The sequence below is a fragment of the Microcebus murinus genome, chromosome 7 (assembly GCF_040939455.1).
Source record: "Microcebus murinus isolate Inina chromosome 7, M.murinus_Inina_mat1.0, whole genome shotgun sequence".
NCBI lineage: Eukaryota > Metazoa > Chordata > Mammalia > Primates > Cheirogaleidae > Microcebus > Microcebus murinus.
The window spans coordinates 65,559,043-65,582,567 of NC_134110.1; the positions used below are offsets into that span (position 1 = coordinate 65,559,043).

A 23,525-nucleotide genomic window follows, 5' to 3' on the forward strand; every position below is an offset into this window, starting at 1 on the left:
GTTGGGAAGATTCAATAAAATAATGTTTGTAAAGGGTTTAGAACCATGCCTGACGCGAGTTCTCTGTGAGTGTTTGCATTACCTGGAGGAGGCCAGTGTCCAGAGTGGAGGACGTAGTCCAGGCCTGCAGGAAGCTAGAGGCATGAAGGGAGCAGGGAAACAAGGCTCCCTCCCCCTGCAGGCTGTCAGGTGAGTGGTCCCTGCAGGGACAGAAGAGGGGCTGAAGAAGGCAAAAGGAAGGGGGGTGGAATGAATGGGAAGGGAGTAGGGAGTTGGGGAAAACACACACACACACACACACACACAGAGCAGCATGGGGAGGAGGAAATCACCTGAGGCCAAATGAAACCATAAAGAAAAGGAAAAAGCAAGCAATGAAATAGAGATGTTGGTCCAGGGATGACTCTTCTAGGCTGTATGAGAAGGACACTGGGCTTGGGGTCAGAGCCTGGGTTCTGTCCCTGGCTACATAGCCTCCTGGCTGAGTGGCCTTGGAAAAGTCACGTATCCCCTTTGAGTCTTGCTTTTCTCATCCTTGAAAGTGTAAACGGTCACGCCAACCTCACAGAGCTGTTGGCACGCTCAAAGGAGGGCATTTTATGCTTGGTGCCTGAGCACCCAACAAAGGCGCAGGGAAACTCTTCTGTCCAGAGCAGCCCGGCACCGACCGCTGCGGGAGACAGAAGTAGCACTGCGCCTGGGCTTCCTGCGTCCAGGCCCAGCCACGAGCGCGGCAGTGGGCGGGGAAGACAGGCACGGGAATCTGGGGACAGATAAAGGAAACTCGTGATGGGGCGAGGCTGTACTGAAGAGAAACAGATTGGGGTAGAGCTGCAAAGGGAGGGGTCCAGTGGAAGGGGAGGGGGGAGGCCAGGAAGAGAGAGGGTGGGAAGACAGAGATGGGAGGGCAGTTCGAGAAGAAAAGCAGGCTGGGGAAAGAGGGATTGGAATGCAGAAGGAACTTGGGCAAGGAGGAAGTCCTGAAGGCGGGAGGGAAAGGAGAGAGGAAAAATGGGGATGCAGTGGAGGCGGGGGCAGGCCGCGAGAGGGACGAGGAGCCGGGGAGCAGACCAAGGAGAAGTGAAGCGGCTAAAGCCAGCGCCAGAAGAGGTTGGGGACTGCGAGAGGAGAGGCTGGGGCCTGCAGGGGAGCACAGCAGCTTTAGCATCGCTCCAAACTCTAAAGACTCGTGGCCTTTGCTTGACCTCGAGGGTCGGGAATAGACGCCTGTTTTTGTGGAGAGCAGTACCCCACCGAGGAAATGGGGCTGTTTGGAGCTGGGCCTTGCTCCTGGCCCACGACGGGGCTTCTCTGGCTCTGGGCTGGCCCCTGAAGGGGGCGAACTACAGGCCGGGCGGTTGGGGCCGAGGAGGGAAGGTACCACCGCCCCGAGCCAGCGCACAGCCCGGTGCAGAGGCGCCTGCTCCGAGCAGTCTCTTGGGGGCGCCGCTGGCGCCGCCTCCCTCCTCCCGGCCGCTCGCTCCCAGGAAAGTGCAGGCAGCCAGCGAGGACCTAGAGCCCGCGCGGTGCCGCGGAGGGACGGAGGCTCCGAGGGTTCGAGGGGTACCCTGGCTCTGCAGGCTGGCCTGTGCTCCCTGGCCACGGGACGGCAGCGTCCGCCTTCCCCCGGCCAGCGCTCGGGGCCCGCGCTGCGCGCACCGCCCGGCAACCCCGCGCGCGTCCCGCGGGGGCGCTGCGTCTTCCTGCCACACGGGCGCACCGCGGCCCCTCTCCCCCACACCTCCTGCCCGCACCACCCGGCCTCTCCTCCCACCCTCCCCAACCCTCCTCTGCCCTCTTTCCCCTCCCCTCCCTCCCCTCCCGGCGAGGGGCGGGAGGGGGCGTGGCAGGGCCGGGGTTTGTGTGGCTGGGACCCGGCTCCTTGCACTCCGAGTCCGCCCGAGGAGCCGGGCCCCGGCCGCTGTCCAGCCTCTCCGTGCCCCTCGCGCCCTGCGCCGCCGCCGCCGCCGCCGCCTCTTGGGCAGACGCAGCCACTTGCACGCCATGGATACTCCCAGGGTCCTGCTCTCGGCCGTCTTCCTCATTAGTTTTCTTTGGGATCTGCCGGGTTTCCAGCAGGCGTCCATCTCATCCTCCTCCTCGTCCGCGGAGCTGGGCTCCACCAAGGGCATGCGGAGCCGCAAGGAAGGGAAGATGCCGCGGGCGCCGCGAGAGAGTGCCGCGAGCCGGGCGTCCCCGGAGGGCCAGGAGCCGCGGCCGCAAGACGAGCCCCAAGGGCAGGCGCCCCAGCAGCGCCAGGCGCAGGAGCCGCCAGGCAGGGGTCCGCGCGTGGTGCCCCACGAGTACATGCTGTCAATCTACAGGACTTACTCCATCGCCGAGAAGCTGGGCATCAATGCCAGCTTTTTCCAGTCTTCCAAGTCGGCTAATACGATCACCAGCTTTGTAGACAGGGGATTAGGTAAGTGGCAAAGAAACCGCCGGAGTCCTCTTGCTGGAGCTCCGCAGCCAGGGCGCTGCTCCGGCTCCCGCAGGAGGCTGCGTTTGTGAATTTCCTTCCCGCTCTGGACACTTCCCCTTTTCTCTGCTTAAGTTGCTTTTTCTCAAGCCGGAGTAAGTTTCTGAATGCGGCTACAGGTTTTATCCCACTCTGTAATCCTCCCTTTCTAGCTTCCTTCTTTTCCTTTTTCCCCCTCTTCCTTCCTTCCTTCATCCTCTCATCTGTTGCAGAAAGCGGGGTGGTGGCCGCTCATCTGGTGGCTGGTGGGGGAAACGTGGAGGACGGGAGGCGGCAGGCAGATGATCCGGGCTGGAGAGGGCTCGGGGCAGGCACTGATGGAATCCGTGCTTCGGGGGTCCCAGGTTGTTCGGGATGCGGGGTACAAGGCCTGAGCTTCTGGGGCAGACCCGGCGGGCCCGAGGCATGAGTGAGCATTGCAAGTCCGGAGCTCCGGTCCTCTCCGGGAAAAGCCGGCACGAGTTAGTCCCGCTGTTCGAGGAGCAGGTCTGCTAGCAGCGACTGGCAGTGCCCTGGTCCAGCCGCCGCACGGGTTCTCCGCTAGTCCCCGCGCCGAGTGTGGGGCCGGGTGTGGGGACGGTCAGCCTGGCGGGTGCGCAGCGCCCTCCGGCTGTTTTGCGTCCAGCTCCCGGGGGCTCTGAGGCCTCAATGGGTGTTTCTGCAGAGGCAGCGGCAGCGTCTGGCTGGGCAGGTCAGGATCAGGGATGGCTACGTTTTGGAGTTTGTTGGCACCTAATCCACAAGGGTACTTGGGTGTGCCCATCCACCTTTCTCAGCTCCTCGGCATTGCCCTTCTCCCAGGGACGCCACCCCTTGTCCCCTCGGAGCGCGAACATACCGTGTGTCTGCGGAAACCCCCGCGCCCCTTGACCGCCGCGAGGCCAGTGCTCAAGAAAGCCTCGAGCTACCCCTGGTCCCAGAAATTGGGGACGGATCCACGGGCGTCGGAAACTGGGCTTCTCAAGCGGAGAGACAGAAATGTGGAAGGAGGCAATGGAGTAAAAGGAAAGGAGGGGAATAGGGAGGAAGATGAGAAGAAAGGAAGGAGATAAAAGAGATTTGGGCAGCTATCCTCTTCCCCATCCTCTCCAGACTTAGTTCCGGGACTTTGACCGGTTCCAGGTCTTCCCACTTGCACATCAGTGAAAGTGGGGTGGCCCAGGAACCCTTCAGCGCTCGGGCTCGGGTGAGGAAGCTGCTTTGCCGGAGCTGCCTTGGGTGCTAGCACGTTCTCCTAACATTTTAGAGCTGGCTAACGGCCCCTCAGCCCTAGGCTCTGCCCTGGCTCTAGTCCCCAGCCTGTCACTGGTGTCGCCTTCCTTGCTCTAAACCACGCCGGGTTTGCGGCTGCAGCCCGAGGTCAGCGAGGTTCATGAGCTGCTGAAAGGTCCGGACAGCAAATTAACGCCGGGTATTTTATGATGATTTTAGGACTATTAAAGTCACCTTTGCAAAGACACGTGGCTTCTTCCTTGTACTGCAACTGGGTCCCCGGCCTCCGGGCTGCCAGCGCAGCTTGCCAACCCCCTTCCCCTCCTCCCACCCTGCCCAGCCACGGCCGTCTGTCTCTCTCCAAGTCCTCTGTTAATCGCCCACCTTCTCTATTACCCTTGCCGAAGGAGAGGCTAAGGAAGCTCAGAGAAAACTATTCAAGGGGCCTTTGCTCAAGAGAAGAGTCCCAGAGGCCTAGGCTGGCGGGCTTGGCTCACATTCTCTTTCCCCAGGAGGGAAGCGGCAAGAATCTCCTCCCCTCCCCCAAGCAGGCACCCTGACTGGTTCGCAGCGCCCAGTGAGTCTGGCACTGGACCGAGGGACCCTGCGGGCTGTTCCGCGGAGTCGTTGGGAAGCCTGCTGCATTCAGGCAAGAGCTGGGAGATCTCTGGGAATCCCAAATACCGCGCAGACGCGAGCTCGCTTCGCCCTTGCTTGTCCTGCAAGCCTCACCCCCGCCCCCCCCCAGCGGGCGCTGCACTGTGAGCCCCGTACGCCAGACGTGGAGGAGGGATTGGCTGTGTACCCGGGCTGGGGGCCCTCTGTTCCCGTGACAACGTCTCCAGACCGGCCGGACTGACATCCAGACGTCCGGCTTCAACCCCGGAACGCCGTGGAGGGCTGGGGATGCGACAGGTCCACGGCGGGACGGGACGCGGCGGGATGACCGGGACCGCAGCTTCAAAGGCCGGGTCTCCTCCGCGAAGAAAGGCGGTTGGTTGACTGGGAAGGCGGTGCGGCTGGTCGCACGCCGCGCGGGGGCAAAGGAGTGCGGAGCACGGGCGGGAGGGGGGCGCAGCGGAGGGGGTGCGTAGCTGGCTGCAGCCCCAGCTTGATAAAGGGAAAGCCTCACTTTCCCTCTCACTGATTTTGATTTGATGTGTCACCGGCGGTGACCTCGGGCTGGACCTTCCGGGGCTTGCTTAGCATCGGGCCCCTGATTGGAGTGTTTCAACTCAGCGATCTAATTGAGGGTTCATGTCATAACACATCAAACGGTGTCTCGTCTCCCGTGATGGAAGGGACCCGCCAGCCGCGCATCCCGGCTCCTGGCGAGGACTTCCGCCCCTCTCACGTGGGGCTTTCAACCGCGCCAAACCCCCCAACATCCCCTCCCCCAACCCATGGACGGCCTGGCTGAGAGGCAAGAGCAGCGGCCTGCCTAGAGCTGGGCCCGCCGCGCTCACTTGGCGCCTTGCCTGGGGGACGTTTAAATCGCCGTCGAGCGGGGCAGGCGTGGCTCGGAGGAGCCAGGGGTCCCTTAACGGGAGGAGCAAAGAAAACCAAGGGACCCTGAAGCCGGTTCACGAGGCATGAGCGACTTACTCATGTACAATATTTGTTTAAAAATAAAGAGCCTTCTCCACCCGGGGAACCTCAGGAGTCACACCTGAAGCCCTTGGTTGAGAATGGGAGAGCAGGGATAAACTACGCCCAGAGTAAATGAAGGGTGCTTTAAGTCTACGAAGAAAGCAAATTCTGTACTACCCAAACCCCTGCCACCATGAGACTTGATGGCAAGTTTGTTTTTTTTTTTCTTTTTAATATGCCCCTCCTTTCTGTTTGCTCTCCAGATATGTAGGGGTAATAATAATAACCAAGATGTAGTGAACATTTGCTGTGCCAAGTACTGCACTAAAATTTGTTGCATGAATTATCTCATTTAATTCTCACAACCACTTCTGGGGAAAGTGCTATAATCAGTTCTTTTTATAGGTGAATTAATGAAGACAGAGGGGTTAAGCAAGTTGCTCAAGGTCACACAGCTAGTGAGAGGTGAAGCTCATTTAAATGACAGACCCTGCTTAACTAAGGCACTATTTAGGTAGGGAAAGGGGGGAGGAGGTTTCTAATGGATGGTGGCCAGAAGCAGAAGTCAAATAATTGAGAGTTTCTTTCCCCCAGTCTAATATTCCTCTGTAACTTTCTAAGACCCAGTTAGGAGTTTGAGTTGAACTTTGGATTTAAGAATCTGAATTTGTGCTGTGCCTCCTGTGCTTGTTTTTGCAGAGGCGCAAACCATGTTATCCCCTGATCTTCGAAATGCCCCTATATTGTACTTTTAAAATGCTTTTGGATCCATTATGATGAGAAAGTGTGTGCATGTGGGTTGATGCAGTCATGGGATCAGAATGGACGAGGGTGGATACAGTGAAGTTTGGGTTAGCTCATGAAATAACTCATTAAAAGGCCACTAGTACCTGGGACCCTGGGCCCCCAACCCTGGGGCCTGGAAAAGGCAGACAATTAGAATTTCTATGAATTCAACAGGACTGAGAGATAGGGGGGTGGGAGGGAGGGATGGAGGAAGGTAGGGGACAGAGAATGTGTGTTAGGGAGAGGAACTCAGACTTTCCGTTTATGTAGTGAAAGAGCCACATAATTCTAACCAGGGGCCAAAAACACAACTCTCAAGGATGAGAGAACCAAAATGAGTCTAAGACTATTGCTGTGAGTTAGGTTTCCAGATGGCTTTGACATAAGAGTACCCTTTAATATGTTTTGTACAATAGCACTCTCAGAAAGAGGGTGGTGAGGAACAGATAAAAACCCAAACGAGATCGGAACATCCTTGAGGAACTTGATACCCTAGAAATAACTCTAAGGATAGTTTGCCACCAATTGTTTGTTGGCTTCTCCGTTTACCTTCTGGGTCGCGATTATCAGAGGGCAGAGCAGGACAATTCTGGGGATGGCCCCGCTGCGGGGAGGGCATTTGAAGAGTTCCAAGGTTCCCTCGCGATTGAAGTTCATCTGGTACGTCATGTTTATGCAAAACAGCGGGTTTCTGGGTGGACCTGAGCTGCAGAGTGGTGTAATCAACGCGGCGGTGCTTTTGCCCAGGACCCTGTTGTCTTTGGCAAACGGAAAATGAAATATAAGCAGGGAAGTATTTTAATGGGGACGGAGGGAATTCACAACTGTTAATTATTTGGTGACCTTGTATTCGATTTGTTTGAGTCCCTTATAAAAACACTAATGCAGACCAGACGGCCAAATGAGGAAGCCGGGCAGAAGGTTCCAATCTAGGCTTTATTTCCCCGGAAAGAGGGAACAGCCTTGGAAAAGGCTCGCTTAGCGTTCAAGTGTGTGCGCGCGAGGGAGCGCCTGCAGGAGCGAGGGCTCAGAGTTTGCTCCACAGTTCACGTTCAGGGTCCTCCTCCAGCCTGGTCAACCTGGAAAAAGCCCTGGGGTAGGGGAAGAGAAGTTTTAAGCCAGCAGTTTGTCTTGCTCTTCTGGTTGCAATAATTAAAACATGTTTAAGGCCACAAATCAACCCCTTAGCCATTGGCTTGTTATTAAATATCAGTGATTGTCATCCCGATCCCGAAGGCCTTAAGATCTGCCTTGCAGTGAAAAGCAAGAAGCTAAGAACACCTAGCATCTTCTGCAGAGAGAGAGAGCAGGTTGCGCAGGGATTCTTGGCGACTTTTCTTGGCAAGGAAAGCTAGTCTGAGAGGGACACAGCGCTTTCCCCAACGCGGGAGGCTTTCAGGCCTCTGGGAGTTTGCGTGGTGGATTTGCTGGTGGGAGAGGGGATAAAAAAACGTGCTCAAACATCTTTGTGGTTTCTGCACATTTTTAATAAAAAGGCATCCAAGTCAAAGATCACAACAGGCCTTGCGAATCTCACTTCTCCTCGGTCCCAAACTGAATCCGGACATCAAAGCTCCTCTTTCCTATCAGAGAGGATGGTGTCGCGTGAACCCGTGGGGAACGCAGGGCGCTGCATTGGAGGCCCTAGTGCAACCTATTTTCTCCAGCTGTGTTCTGGGGGTTCTTGCACACCTCCTCGAAAGTGGTGACGTCTTTTAGGGACGGCGGGGGTAGGGGGAAGAAGGGAATAGGATGGAGAGGTGGGGGAAGATGGTGTGATAGAAATACAGCAGAACGAGAACTTTTGTTTCCTGCCAGGACTACTGCGTGCATCAAACAAGCCGGAGCAAATCAACAATAATCCCTGGGGGCTTTTGAGTAAAGTGAAAGGCTTTAGTTCGATAACCCTTCAGGTATTGAATAACCCGGGTCAAACGACGCTCTTTGGACCAGGGGACAGAATCCAGCCAAGCCCTTGAGGTGTGGAGTGCAGGACTGTGGACCCACCGCGCCATCCCGTCGCTCCCCCCACCCCTCCCCACTCCGCCTTCCCAGCCCTGGCTGTTTACTTTTAAGCTCAAAGTCGGTTAAATAGTATCTCCTGTTTACAGGAATTAAATAGGTCCTCGTTGGCCTAATGGGTTCCAGGGTTGCCGTTCTCTGCCTTCCTGGGCAGTCGGTTAGCACTGCTGGAGGCTGAGGACTGGGTGGCTTGGGGAGAGGGACTGCAGGAGCCGGGAGCAGGCGGGCTGCGGGCCGCGCTGGACCGCGTTCCTACGGACCGGCGCGCGGCGCAGCTAGTGGCCCAGGCGCCTGGGGGCGGGGCACGGTTTAGGGACCCGATAGTGGGCGTGCAAGACTGTCGAGGGGCGGGCCTCTGGCCCAAGATGGGACTTAGCCTGGGGAGAGGAGCAGAGGGCGGGAACTGGAGCGGCTCACGGGGCTGGCTTTAGTGGGGGGCAGGGGCATCCCTAAATAACGTGGGGGCCAAGAGGAATCCGTGCGCCTGCTTTACAAACCCTGCTTCCAGGCAAATTGGTCCAGCCCAGATTCCACTTTCCAGCCCACTGCCGCTCCGATGCGCAGTGGAGAGGGAAAGTGAACGACGCTAGGCTAGAACAGAGCCCAAGACTCCCATTTTGACGCGTTGTTTCGGAAGTTAGACCAAAGCAGACTCAGCGAAGCGGGATTGTGGCCATCTCTTCTTCACAGGCTGCCCCCGGCCCAGCACTTTAAAGAAATATCACAGCGATTTCTCCTGCGCAGGTCACCTGGGTGCTGGGAGTCCAATAGCCTGCCCATGACCACCCGCCAATTTGGACCCCTTCCGCCACTTGCAGCCTCAGAACTTGTCGGGAAGGGGAAAACCGCATCAAGTGGGCACCTTTCCTTCTACTTTTGATCTCTAAGCTCTCAGGCCAAGCTGCCGGATCATGTTCCAGCCCCGATGGCGGCTGCACGATTCGTCCCTCCCCTCCCCGCGGCCTTCCTAGAGAGCCTGTGTCGTGCCTCTGGGCTCTCGGGTGACCTACTGGTCGGCAGTGCTGGAAAAGCCCCCAGCAAATCAACCTTGTCCGGCGCTGCACTCGGGCCCCCAGGGGAAGGTCTGCGACCAGCGGGATCCCGGGCGCTGGCTGCTCCCTCCCGCACCGCGGAGAGACGGGGAGGGAGGGTCCAGTGCGCAGGGACAGTACCAAGCTTCAGTTTGGGTTTCATCCACAGTGATGTCAGGTTAAGATTTGAGCCACTGTGGTCTGGACCCCAGAGTGGAACCGCTGTGAAAAGAGAGACGCCGGGGTGATTTGTCCTTGATTTTGGCTTTGCCTCTCTGGCCCTCTGGTCCTTCAAGAGAGCGCACCAGGGTTTCCGACTAAATTCATGGAAACTTTGTAAATTAATCCGTTTCAGACTATAGAGACAAAAGGAGTCCCCCTGAAGCGCCTTTGAGATCTTGTTGGAGGTGCCCTCCAGAAATCTTCACCCTCGGGGTTGAAGTTACTGCAGTTAAAGGCCGCGCTGAGGTCCCAAAGCGAGGGCGCACTCAGAAGTTGTTTTCAATCGGGTGGGAATGGAGGTTCTCCTTCCCTTCCTTTCTCCCAGGCTCGCTCATTTTCCTCATGTTGAGTCAGAATTTGCTTTGCGGACACGGAGATTTCTCTGCGGGATCCGGGCAGGCCACCAGACTCGCTTAGCTCGCAGGGTCCACAAGGCCCAGGCTCGTTGTGAAAAGGAGGGCACTGGTCTGCAGGCCTGAGAGAGTGTGGAAAAGCCTCTCCAAGACTGCGTGGAGGACTTGCCTTCCACCAGCTGGTCTTTGGAAGGAGAAAAGAGGCTGAGAAATGCAAGATAAGCTATTGGAGAAGGCACTGGGGAAGCCAAGAGACCCAAGGGAAGCTGGGTCGGGTGAGTGTGTGTCAGGGGCCAAACTGACAGACCATGGAGAATACCTTCTCAGCTGACAGGTGTCACGAGCCCAGCCTTGGGCTGCAGCCCAAGGAGTGATTCATTGCCATCTTCCCAATGCGTGTGGCCATTTGCCAAGTAAAGATTGGGAACATGGGCCTTCCTATCCTCACCACGGACTGTGCACAGATTGTGCCCCACAAAAGTACACCTAAGGGATGAAAGAAACTAATCCCCAGGCCTCCGAGGGCTGCACCGAGCTGCCAGGGAATCATATAGGTTAGCATGTGGGCCAACACTGGCCCTGACCTTGCAGAAGAGGAAACCTCAAGAAGAGGTTCAGTCTCTGATGAAGTTGGGGTGAAGGCCATCTGTTCACCTGGGATTGGTGGGAGGAAAATGTGATATGGCCTCCCAGGACTAAGGAGAATCCCAGGGAGGGGGTGAGGCTGCAACCCCTAAGAGCCTTGACCTTTGCTTGGCCTCAGATAAGCAGGAGCTGGAAGCCCCTGCTTCACCCTGCTGCCCACACCTTTCCTCCACTCACTTCTGGAAATCTTGTAGAGAGATCTGGCTCATGTCTCCTGAAAGGAGGCCAAGAGGAAGGCAAGGACACCTTCTTCTACCAGGATGTAGGTAGTTATAATAATATTGGCTGCATTCCTTGGGGGTTTCCATGTGCCTTGCACAGCCCTGGGTGCCTTGACTCTGGTCTTTACAATGACCCTGCAAGGTAGCGGTGGTTCTCCCATTTTATAGATGAGGCATATGAGGCTGGGAGAGATCATGTGACCCACTCTACCCAAAGTCACCCAGCCACTAGATCACAGATCAGGATTCACATTTATGTCTCTTAGATTCTAAATTCCATATTGCCAGTAGTAACTGACATTTGCATACCATCTTCAGAAGTCTTTCCCACACCTTATCTCATTTGCTCCTCTCAGTGGCCCTGGTAAGTTTCCTCTTAAGTCCTCTTTCAAAAGTCCAGTTGTTGGCATTCCTTCTGTTCTGCTGCTGGAGTGGCTGCCAAAGTTCTGCTGAAGTGAGTGACTCTTGGAGACCAGGGATGCATGCCCTCCCTCCAGGCATGGGCAGCATGGAAGTGTTTCTCAGTGTTCCTACCAGGCACAGAGATCCGGACTGGGATGTCTAATAGAGGTGGCACAGATACTGAGCCAGATTTCCAACTCTACCGCTATGTTGGGCAAGTTACTCTTAAGCTCTCTGTGCCCTAGTTTATAGTGATACCTTTTTCAGAGGTGGTTCTGAGAATTAAATGAGTTATCACAACTTAAGAATTTAGATTGTGCCCAACACATGGTAAATGCTACACCAGCGCTTCTCTTGCAGTTATTATGCTGGGTAGTAAAGCACGAGTGCCCCTAGAGAGGGTGACTTGTGTGGATGGCCTCTCTGAGCTGCAGCAGTTTGCAAGGCTGACATCTCAACAGGGGCCTGCCTCAGGGGAGTACATCCTTGGCAGGTCCCCAGGAGATCACTGTATTCCAGTGTCCAGGAGACACTAAATATTGGAGCACAGATTTCCTGGGGAGGCCTTCACACTCCAGGGGGAAGGGCTGGTGGCTGATTTTTATTCACCAGGTACACCTGGCTCTATTTCCAACCTGGTGGATGTGGGAACCTCAGGGCAGTGCTGAAGCTGAGAGACCTAGGTGAGAAATGACTCCAAACCCAGCCATAAAGTCAGAGCTTGGAGGTCTTTTCCTAGTAAAGAAAGAGGGGGTGGGATTCTGTGGGAACCCAGCCCACCTTGTGTTGTGACACTGATGAAGAATGTGTGTCCTGTTTCATGGCTCCCTCTTAAGCCACTGCCCAAACAGGACCCTACTAGAGGGGCATGGCAGCAGGACTGGCACCCCCATCCCCCACCTCCCAACCCCCACTCCCCACCCTGCACTTGGAATTAAGATCTTCAAAGCCTCTCCCTTACTAGTTGCAAGACAATGGGCAAGTTAAGATACCTTTTAGAGCCCCAGTTTCCTCATCTAGAAATGAGTATAACAGTAGGACCGACCTTGCACGCTAGCGGTGAGGATACAGTGAGAGCGGCCATCAATGCTCTCAGCACGTGCCTGGCGCAAAGGCAGTGCCCCTTAGGCATTGAATGCTGCTGCTGGCTCTGAAATGAGCCAGCAGCAGGTGGCTCATTTGGGGTGGTGGGGGGAAATGCTGAGGTGGGGTAAAGCCTTAGTTGCAAAGACAGCTAGAGTTTCCCTTGCTAATTGGGTGATTATCCCTGCACCCCCATCCTTGCTTAGAAGGTGGAGGTCGGAAAGCCCGGGTCTCCTCCGGCTTTCTGAGCAGTCGCCTAGTCGCAGGGCCTGTGCCTCCGGAGGACGCGAGTGGAAGGCGTGGCGGAGCCGCTGAAGAAGGCTGGTGGGGATCGGCCAGATCCCGGCCAGACACCTGCCCAATAGCAGTACGTGTCACTGTGAACTCAGGGGATGGGAGCCGCAGGCGTGCGAAGGAGCGTCGGGGAGCCCAGCGTCGGGGAGCCCAGAGTCTGTGGCACGTAGAGCCCCGTATGTCTGGAGAGCTGGAGTCACAGGTGCACACGCCGAGAGTGCGGGGAAAACCCAACTAGGACCCCCAAGAGGGACTTCTTGAGCTAAGTATATATATCTCAGAGATATCTTGGGAAAATGCAGTGTGTGTGTGTGTGTGTGTGTGTGTGTGTGTTTGGTTGGGGGATGGTTCCTGCCCCCAAAGAAGTTTCGGTTTTCGGTTTTCCGAAACCCTCTACAGACCGGTGCGGGGGAGCAGCCCTCCCAGGGGCGACGGGGCGGGGCACGAATCCTGCCGCTGCTTGTCGCCCCCTCAGGCCGCCCTCCTCGGGCTCAAGATCCCGGGCATAAGGTATTTGACGCTGAGGGAACCTTTTCCTTTCACCTCTGGTGTTGGGTTCTCTCCTTCCTCCAACTTCACTCATCCCGGACTGATGCCTTTACCTTTTGAAACTAGTTTCCTCATTTGAAATGGGTGCAATGGTACCTACCTTGCAAGTAATTAAATCTTTTTCTCATTCCCTTACTTGCTTTTTATTTTTATTTTTTTTGTCTTTTTAACTTATATTCACCCTAGCTGGAACTTTGTGCCCTTTGACCAACATCTCTCCTCCTTATTCATTTATTTATTTATTTATTTATGCAAATTCTGCACCAGAAATGTATGTATGCGGTGTTCTCAGCCTTTTGCAATTTGCTGACCTAGTTAAGGATTTTCTTCAAATAGGTCAATGGTTTGTTCCTTCCTTCTCTCTCTCTCCTCTCCCTCCTTGCTCTACCAACTTACCAGGGGAAAAGGATAAGCACAAATGCAGCAATTGTAACATGAAAGGTTTACATGTCTAATGGTCAGCAAACACTGAGTTAACCGAGGTGTGAGCTAAGCTGCAACAAATCAGGGTTGATGCAAATTAAAAGCCAAAATAAAAAGCTCCCGTGACGTACTGATCAATTTCAATTTAAGGGCCCAAAGCATAGAATTCACTTCCAGTATGTAACAAAGTGCCACAAACATTTTGAAATGAAAAGTGCAAGTTTCTAGTCAAGGGGATGGCAGAGGGTCATTTGATGACATCACTCCTCATTTATACAGGACTTAATGAGAAAAGAGGCTTGTGGAAGGGAGCGTGAAGTGTTGGCTTTTTGCCTACAGTTGGCTTGTGGCAGCTGCGCCAGGCTCTGCGATGCCAGGTCAGCAGGGAAGGGTCTGAGGGTCACATGGTGGTGTATCCACTCTCCAGGTCGCATGCCTCCTCTGGGCTATTTCTGTGATGCATGGCTCCAGAGCAGGTTTAGACAGGTGGGGAATGTGGTCCGCAGGGGACCTGCACAGAGCAGCCTTCTTGGACTCTATGTTTAAGGGTTAGAGGTTCTGGAGACCCAACAAAAGAACATGTAGCTGAAAGGGTAAAAAAAAAAAAAAAATGTGAGATTGTCTTCCTAAGGAGGGTGGCCAGGAAGGAGCTTGAAGAGTCAACGACTTGGTTCTGGTGAATACTACCTTAGATCCTTCCCTGGGCCCTGTGCTTTGGGGAGCCTTGTTTTGTCCCTTCTCAAATCTTGCCTCTCCCTACTAGAATGGGAAATCCAAAGAAACTAGGGGATAAGCCCACCTAGACCAGTGGTTCTCAAAGTGTGATTCCCTGGACTAGCAGAATCAGCATCACCTGGGAGCTTACTGGAAATACAAACTCTGGGCCATACCACAAACCTCTGAGGCTGGAGAGAATTTGCATTTCTAGCATGTTCCTATGTGATGCTGATGATGCAGATTTAAGGACCACTGCACGTTTTGTGGCCTTGCAAATCACTATTCTAGTCCAAGTTCCAGGTACCTGGGCCACAGGATTCTTGTCCAAATATCCCTGAACCCACTTCTGGGGCCTGGGCACTTCTTCATCTGGTCTTTCCTCCCAAGAGTGGATCACAGCACGGATGTGTGCACCTGTAGGACCGGAACACTTGGATTGGTTAGCTGCTGCGGTGTCCACATGCAAGCAGGTGGGGCCCCTTGAAGTGTGGGCTGGAGCTGTTGTGGTTAGAGAAGGGAGCAGGATGGAAGCCAAAGCCCCCATTTCTACTTTTGCCCTGAGACCTGGAAAGGGTAGAGTTGCATTGGTTTTGCTAGAAAGATGAACAGAAATCTTAAGGCTGCAAAATCAGTAGAGACCTCTCTCTACAGCTGCTTGCCTCAGTTTCAGCTATGCAGACTAACCATTTATTAGCTCACACTTAAAAAAAAAGTGAAAACAAAAGCAGGTTGATTTCCCTATATTGCATGAGAGAGAAATAAAGAAATCACTATTCTTTACACCTGCCTAATGCTCTCCAGCCAGTGGCAAATCATCTTGAGAATTATGTAATAAGACATGGAAATGATTTCCTAAGGGAGTGCAGGTTTTATTCCTAGCAAGGCCTGCAAAGACAGTTTGGATTGAACCCCCCTTCCCTGGCCACTCCTGATTGCTTTGAGACTCCAGTTGGATTAGGGGCTAAATGCTCCAACTCCAGAATTAAATAGACTTAAGGATGGATCTCACCCTTACCACCTACTAGCTGTGTGACTTTTGGTAATTAACTCAATTTCTCCGAGACTTGGTTTTCCCGTCTGTAAAATGGGAACAATATGAGTACTTACCTTACAGCACTGTTCTGTGCATGTGGATAAAGATTAGAAACATGTCAGCCCTCACACCACTTAGCTAGTGCAGCAAGTGCCTTAGGTTTATTCCTCTCATCACACCCCTGGTTTGGGGAGAGAGGTAGGAAAGTGTATCCTAAGGCAATAGGTCCAGAGATCTGGGCGGTGGCTAAGCACTGTCAGACACAGGTTTCTTTAAAGAAGGAGAAGAAAGTGTGCTGAATTTCCCTTGATTTTAATGTGACCCTGGTTGGTTTGAAGGTCTTGACTTCCATAAATCAACTGCCTCCAGCAGCTTTTCCCTTTTCACCTCTCTCACCCTTCCCACACTCCATCTCAGGTTGGGGCATGTGTGTGAGAGTGAGGCAGCCGGCCCTGCGGTCAGCCCTGAGTGCAAACTAGGCATGGCTGAGGCTCCAGAGCCAGTGCCCCGGGGCTACATCTGGACTGGCAGTGAGGGTCGCAGGAGGGACCCAGTGACACTTTTACTATTGAAATCGACCCAAACTTTACTAGCTTCTGGGGAAAGCTGGGGGCTTTGGGGATTTTTGTATTTGCTGGGTTGTAAATATTTTATGGGAAGGCAGCCCAGGAAAATCTGGTTAGCTTTCCGCCTTGCACACCGAAGTGGAATTGGCTTCGTGCACAAATGTGTAAAAAAAGAAGCCCAGTTTTGCCTTGGTTCTGAAGAATTTGCCTTGGATTTTAAGAGACTGCTATCCCCTCCATGTCTCCTAAATTTCTTTTTCTCACTTGCAACCAAAAAATTCATCTTCAGGATTAGTTGCAAAGCAAGAGAATTTTAGATTGCGTGGTGGGGGCAGGGATGGGGGAATGTCACTGTGTGTGTGTGTGCGTGTGTGCCCAAGTGTCCCCGGCTGAGGTCTCCTTCCAGGTATGCTTATTTCTCATTGACTGCAGGATCTTCTCAATGGATAGATGCCTGGTATTCCTGTTTGTTCATTTGCTGTCCCCTCCCATACTCCTGAAAGCCTCAGCGCTCCTTTGTTTCTTGTTAAATGATTGGTGAACGAACGAATAAATAAAGAAATAAAATCACTTAGCAGCTCTTCATTCTGTCTGCACCGTGTTGGGCCTAAATGCCTTAGCAAACCGCCTGATGGGCAACAATGTTTCCCCAAGACTAGTGGGTCTAAAGTAGAACTGCACCTTTAAATCATCTTGGAGTTTAGAAAAAACAGACAAAAAACCCTAACAACAAACAAAACCCCCATGCCCTGTGTTGCTATCGATTCAATTGGCTGTAGCCAGCCCTGGCACTGGGCGCTGGTGGTTGTGAAGGTCTCCGGCCGGTGCTGGTGGGCAGCCAGACGGAGACTCGCTGCTGTGGAAGTTTCTCACTCACTGGCTGGCGCGCACTCTGGGTCAGGCACAGCTCCAGGTGCAGGGGTCCGGGACAATGACGTCGTCTTAGCTCCCAGGGGCTGGTGGAGGCGGGGCGGAGTGCTGCTGGGAAAAACAGACCCCTAAGGAGACACATAGACACCGGGCAATGGTAGATAACTCTAAGTGCCGGCTGGATAGTAAGCCAGGGTCCTCGGAAACAGCGACCGAGAGGGGCTACTTCAGATCGGGGTGGTCGGGGATGGCCTCTTGGAGGAGGTGACATTTGAGACGTGACTGATGAGAGCGGGCCAGCCTAGAGGAGTCTAGGGGAAGCGCGGCCCAGGCTCGCGACCACAAAGGGCACATTAGCGGTTACGCAGCCTCTTGGGGGGGAAACCCGGAGGCCGCCACCGCGGCTGCCTCGCCAGCAGCCACCGGCTTCCGCCCCGGGAGGAGGGGGCCTGCCTGGTGCGCCCTCCCCGCGCCGCGCTCCAGCCCGACGGCAAGCCGGGGTGGCCAGGCCCCGGGCCGGCCGAGCAGGGCTCCCCGGCCGGCCTGGCCCGCTCCCCGCCCTTTTCCTCCCGGGGGCGGCCGGAGAGCACCGGGCTGATCTCCCCCTTAAGTGAAACTGACTGTAATTATTTTTTATCTCGCAGACGATCTCTCGCACACTCCTCTCCGGAGACAGAAGTATTTGTTTGATGTGTCCACGCTCTCAGACAAAGAAGAGCTGGTGGGCGCGGAGCTGCGGCTCTTTCGCCAGGCGCCGGCAGCGCCCTGGGGGCCCGCGGCCGGGCCGCTCCGCGTGCAGCTCTTCTCCTGCCTGCCGCCCCTGCTGCTGGACGCGCGGACCCTGGACCCGCAGGGGGCGCCCACGGCCGGCTGGGAAGTCTTCGACGTGTGGCAGGGCCTGCGCCGCCAGCCCTGGAAGCAGCTGTGCTTGGAGCTGCGGGCCGCGTGGGGCGAGCCGGACGCCGCGGAGGCCGAGGCGCGCGCGCGGGGCCCCCAGCAGCCGCTGGCCCCGGACCTGCGGAGTGTGGGCTTCGGCCGGCGGGTGCGGCCCCCGCAGGAGCGCGCCCTGCTCGTGGTGTTCACCAGGTCCCAGCGCAAGAACCTGTTCGCCGAGGTGCGCGAGCAGCTGGGCTCCGCCGAGGCTGCGGGCCCGGGTGCGGGCGCCGAGGGGTCGTGGCCGCCGCCGTCGGGCGCCCCGGACGCCGGGCCTTGGCTGCCCTCGTCCGGCCGGCGGCGGCGGCGCACGGCCTTCGCCAGCCGGCACGGCAAGCGGCACGGCAAGAAGTCGAGGCTGCGCTGCAGCAAGAAGCCCCTGCACGTGAACTTCAAGGAGCTGGGCTGGGACGACTGGATTATCGCGCCCCTGGAGTACGAGGCCTATCACTGTGAGGGCGTGTGCGACTTCCCGCTGCGCTCGCACCTGGAGCCCACCAACCACGCCATCATCCAGACGCTGATGAACTCCATGGACCCCGGCTCCACCCCGCCCAGCTGCTGCGTGCCCACCAAATTGACTCCCATCAGCATCCTGTACATCGACGCGGGCAATAACGTGGTCTACAAGCAGTACGAGGACATGGTGGTGGAGTCCTGCGGCTGCAGGTAGCGGCGCCTTTCCCGCCGCCTGGGCCCGGACCGCAGGGAGGCCCGGCTGCAGAGAGGCGGAGGAGGAAGCAGGCCTTGGGGGAGGCTGAGGGTGAGGGAACAGCCCGGACGTGAGAGCGGTGCGGGAAGAGGGAGTGCAGCCTTCCCAGAACCTTCCACCTGCCAGCCCAGAGGGAGTACGGATTTTCACACCTTGCCTGGCCACCCTGGAAAAACAAGCCAAGGAGGATTTCTTTCGTTTTTTTCTTTATTATTGTGGCTTTGGATTTCCTTGTGTGTCTAACAGGTTTTGATAGGAGGTGGCGGGGAGGGGAGACGCATACCTGTTTCTCAACTGCTCCATGGATTGAAAGAAATAATAGTTTAAAAAGGGAAACAGTGTGGGACGAATCACCTTTGACCACATCTTGGTTTGGTTGTTTTCTACCTGTGTAAAGAAGGTGGGGTCCTTCTGGCCATAACATAGCCCATATCTTGTGACCTCCCAAGCAGAAAGTGTTAGACAGAGGAATGGGAGAAAGGAATAGGAAATTCAGGAAGGGTCCTGCATTTAGAAGAGCTTTGAGAGAGGTGGGCTCAGGCGTGTGCTTCTCACCGGCTTGTGTACTCCTGAGAGTTTACCAGCTCCGCCCTGGCCTCTTCCAGCACCGACCACGGGCAACCTCCATCTCACTGCCCAGGGCTCAGGTCCATGCCTTTATTGTTGCTTTTTTTCTGGTGGGGGAAAGGGGAGCTGGTATGGATGGAATGACAAGAATTACTCCAAATGGAACCCCCTGAAGGATAATGCGAAACCACAAGGCCTGCCTCTGACTTGGGCTGACACAGAGGTGCCTTCCTCCAGGCTGGAGATGGCCCACCCCAATGCCCTTGCCGATAACTGTAATTGATTCCTTTCAACAGAATTTGCCAAAATTCAGAATCCCCTTCTAAGGGGAAGGTGATTTCCTAGTCAAAAAAAAAAAAAATAGAGGTAGGGATGGGAACAATACAATTAAGGTAAAAGGTTCAGAGCAGGAGAGCAGGACCCAAGAAGTCCAAAGAGCCACATCGGGAGGGGAGAAGGTGAGTCCCACTGCAGGATGGGGATCAGGGACAGGCCAGGAGAGGGAAGGGAAGGATGAAAGGGGACAGGAGACCCTGTCTCTGAAGTTTCTGTAAAATCTATGTTCCCTCCCCTCTCTCTGACATTCCTGAAAGATTACCAGCCAGCAATAGCCCAGGGCTCCCCCAAAAGAATTGTTTCAGATTGTAATTACCAGTTAGGCAATGTTTTTAAAGCTTAGTAATGAGAAACTGTGAAAAGAGCCAAGTGTTACATTGAGCTTGGGGTGGGAGATGGGGAACTGGCAGTAAGGAAGGAGGCAGGGGTGGGATTCATCTCCCGGAAGGAAGCAGGAGAGAGCACACAGCGAAATTGAAACACCCATTCCCAGCCTGCACCAGTATTATTTTCCATCATTGCCCATGCGTAGGCCCTTTGAAGTTAGCTTCCTCCTCATTTTTGACCATGAAATGGTTTCATCAAGGGAACTTGTACCAACGATTAAAAAAAGTTTTGGTTTTTCCTACATGGTTTTGCTCTCTCCCAATCTAAACCTGTTGCTTGTTTGGTTCAGAGAACTACAAACTGTCAAAGAAAGAGTGGGAATGATAAATGCTAATATAAAAAGCTAAGTAAAAAAAAAAAAAAGACTTGGCCAGGAAAAATAATTTAAAATGCACATTTGCTTTGGATGCACTGTTGTTCTGTTAAGGCTGTATATATTTGTTTATTTAAGGTGACTGAAAGTGCAAAGAGGAAATGGACAGCATGCAATTCATCTTAATGTACAAAACGTTATATGCACTCAAATGTTATAATTTCTAATATTTTTAAAGTTTATATTCGAGTTGTACAAAGTTAAGCATTAATCAGATATTTCATTCTTTCATAATGTTATCATTTTCTTAAATATTATTACAAAATTTTAAGTCTGTCTAATGGAGAGTTTTTTTTTTTTTTTAACTGTCTACCTCACTATAATACAAGTATTTACAACACTAAAGTTACGGGAGGTCAACTAATATACCAAACATTTTTTACAGTACACCTTTCCTGGATGGTATCCAATCTAATATTATATTATTAAACTCATTTTTCTCCTTAATAACTCAGCCTGGTTTATATGGATCTACTTTGAAAAATCATTTTCTCAAGGAATTATCAGTGATAGCTTGTTCCAGTATCTGAAAACAAGCTGATTGTTTTAAAGTTCATCATTGAGAACATTGCACTTTTCCCCTCATAACTTCAATAACTCTTTTTTATGACATTTTCATTCACTAAACAAAAGCCAAATCCTTACCAGCCATTAGAACAGTGTTTATAAGCCTGTACTTGTTCCCAGCACTTCAAGAATCCAAAAAGGGATTGGATTATTTCTTGATTCTTTTAATGTTGAAAAAAGCAAGCAGTAAATTACCTATGTCAACAAAGATGTCAGCATTACTGTTTACATTTATGGCATACTGGAAACAGAAGATACAAATGTTGTTCTGTTTGTTCACTTGCTATAAATCGAGGGACCCAGGTGTAAATCTGAGCACTCACTATGTCAGGCACGATGTTATCGTACATGTGTTATCTCATTTAATTCCCTCAGAAACTCCATGAGGTAGATATTATTAATAATCCCCACTTTACAGATGAGGAACCAAAGTGCAGAGATTTTAAATAACCCACCTGTCATCACCCAGCCAGAGAGTGGTCCTTAGGATTGGAACCTACTTCGTTTGGACTCTAGAGCCTGAGAAGTTAACCACTATGCATCTCTGCCCCCATATCAAGTACCTGCTCTCTGGTCTCTAAGTGTCAGCATGGAGTGGCCAGCTGGTGGAGGAGGAGCTGCCACAGGGGCCACCAGCATTGCCTGCAGTTTGGGAGTATATGAATTGTGGTGGACAGCTGAACAATGGGTATAGGTTACAAAAGTCAGGGAATTCTTAGCTTCTAGCTTGGCCCAGGAAACCCATAGTTTAGGTCACTACTGGGCTTTGGTAGGTTCTCTAGATTTTGCTGAGACTGCCTTGGGTGTGATTTTTGTGAGTTGTGGTTATCAAAATTATTGTCAATGTACAAATAGGTTATGTTCCAGAAAACTGTTAGCAAGTGGACTGTTTTGAACTGAGAAACATTTTTTCATGGACACAATGATTGTTTGAATTTCCAGGTCATTTTGCAAAAGCTTAATTTACCCAAAAGGAACTTTTTGACAAAGCAATTTTGACTTGTGGGTTTTGGGAAGAGATAATTACGTGGAAAAGCAGAAAAGAGACTCTCTTTTCTGGGTGGGAGGTATTTTTGAAATCCTTGGGAATTCTTTGCATTTTTCCACCACTTTTTCTATACCCCACCCCCAATTCCCCCAACCTCCCAACTGCCCTGAGGACTCCCAGCTCTGTACCTTAATATCTACCCAATTCAGAGATTTCCTTTTTTTGCACAAATGTTTCCATCTCCAAAGTTATTTTCCTTTCTTCCCTATATCACATAGTTTATTCCTTAATTCAGGTGTTAGGGAAAACACAATCTGATTGAATTCCATGAAGATGTAAATATCTCCTCGCCCTTAACCTTGGAGACATTTGCATTTTAAGTAGAAAATCTTGGTTAACTTGGTTTCTTGTGAACGATATGAAATAGTCCAGATGATAGTGAAGATTCAACACTCAAACCACACACAATTTTGAGAGTTGTATGCGAATTAGGCACTAGTGATACAAGAATGAATGGAGATATTTGTCAATGTGAATGTTTTTTAGTGTCCCTTAGGGGAAATTTTGGTAAGTTTTTGCCCTTATTAAGATAAGATTTTGCCCTTGTTTTGTTCATTGCTGTATTCCTAGCATCCAGAATAGTGCCTGACATGTAGCAGACACACAGTAAATATGTTGATGAATACATTTACAAATGATATTCTTCTACTGATCAATCTAGTAATTTTAAGTCACTCTTAAGGAAGCCTTTGATTAATGCTTCTTCAATGCAAGTTGAATGGACCAACCTCCCTTAATTAACCAATTCCAGTTTTAAACCTAGTTAATAAACTTCCTTTAAACATTGTATGTTACTTTTGTCAATTTGATATATATAGTCAGTTTCTTTTTAAAGCCCTTCAAGTTTCTCTAACAGGAAAAACCTTCCCATATACTTAGCCACTCCAAGTAAAGCCAATAAATTAAACTTCTAAAGATGGTGATTCAAAAGTTCTATTAAGCATTCCAATACTGTTTGTACTTTTTGAATTTACATCAGGAACCTAAAATTAATTACTCAATTACCCATGGAAATTGATCTCAGAGGCTAACCTGTTAGATATCTTAATAAACTACATTTTCTTAAAGCTTGCAAACATTTTAAAGACCAAATATACAGATATTGTCGTATTGATTGCAAAAACTATTTTCGAACTTAATACAAAAATGTTAATAATTTAGATTTGATTTACTTAATCTTTGTACTCTATTATAAAATTTCTTTGGGTTAAAAGCACTAACCTACTACCAAAAATTGTGGTGTCACAAGCAAGATGGGTAACTATTTTAGTAGACTGTGGCTGCAAATCTGCCAGAAGCTTTGGACAAGAAAGGAAATGGATTATTCTCAGGGACACTGACCAACATGTTAAATCCCTAGATCCCTTTTAAGAGTCACTGTAGGAAAGGAATCCCAAATCCATATCTTTTATGAGCTCGCCCTCTCCTGGGTTCAAGATAGGCCATTTAATTGATTTTTCCTTCTGATTTGAGTAAAGTGAATTCTATACTCCCCATTAAGATTGTAGCTAACTTTCTTCACTGATTAATTAGATTTCACGTTTATTGAACTCTCTTAGGACATTTCTATGCTTTCATCTTTGGCTTTAAAATGACTTTATGCCACTATATTGAAATAGTTTTCCCTTAGCATATTTTTTTCATAACCTCTTTTGACTTTATCACCAAACTTTGGAAATGAGAATGCTGTATATGTTTTTTTCTATATTCTTCCTGTCTGGAAGAGCTACACTCTTAAACAGATATTAAAAGAACAACTAATAAAAACTTCATGTCCCTCATTCCTTGTTTGGTTCTATGGTCACAATACTAAAACTGTGCTAATGAAAGCATGGTCCCTGTGCTTGAGGAGTTCAGAGGAATATTATTATTACTACTATTTTATTAGATAATCTTTATAACAACTCTAGTTGTTATTATCATGGTTTGCAGATGAGAAAACTGAGATGTAAAGAGTCTCGATAACTTGCTCAGGAGGAACTAGGAGTTAATCTGGTAGAGTCCAGAGCTCATTCTCATCTGCTTGGTCATTCAGTAGTTATTTAGTGAATTACTACGGTCTGGCAGGCACTATTTCAGGCTCTGGGAAACTTTACATATAGAA

The 23,525-nt window shown here is 51.8% G+C and overlaps 1 protein-coding gene across 1 annotated transcript; it reads left to right on the forward strand.

Annotated features, from left to right (window-relative positions):
• Positions 1-1,892: 1,892 nt before the first annotated feature.
• Positions 1,893-19,990, forward strand: GDF6 (growth differentiation factor 6). Its single transcript, XM_012772814.2, has 2 exons — positions 1,893-2,422; positions 17,143-19,990. Exons 1-2 carry the CDS (start codon positions 2,005-2,007, stop codon positions 18,102-18,104), a joined length of 1,380 nt encoding a protein of 459 aa, XP_012628268.2. The 5' UTR covers positions 1,893-2,004; the 3' UTR covers positions 18,105-19,990.
• The last annotated feature ends 3,535 nt before the right edge of the window (positions 19,991-23,525 follow it).

Bases quoted from the DNA above. Each gene is read 5' to 3' on its own strand.
- GDF6 (XM_012772814.2), top strand. From the start codon at position 2,005: ATGGATACTCCCAGGGTCCTGCTCTCGGCCGTCTTCCTCATTAGTTTT. The intron at 2,423-17,142 runs GTAAGTGGCAAA...TTTATCTCGCAG, and splicing joins CTTTGTAGACAGGGGATTAG to ACGATCTCTCGCACACTCCT.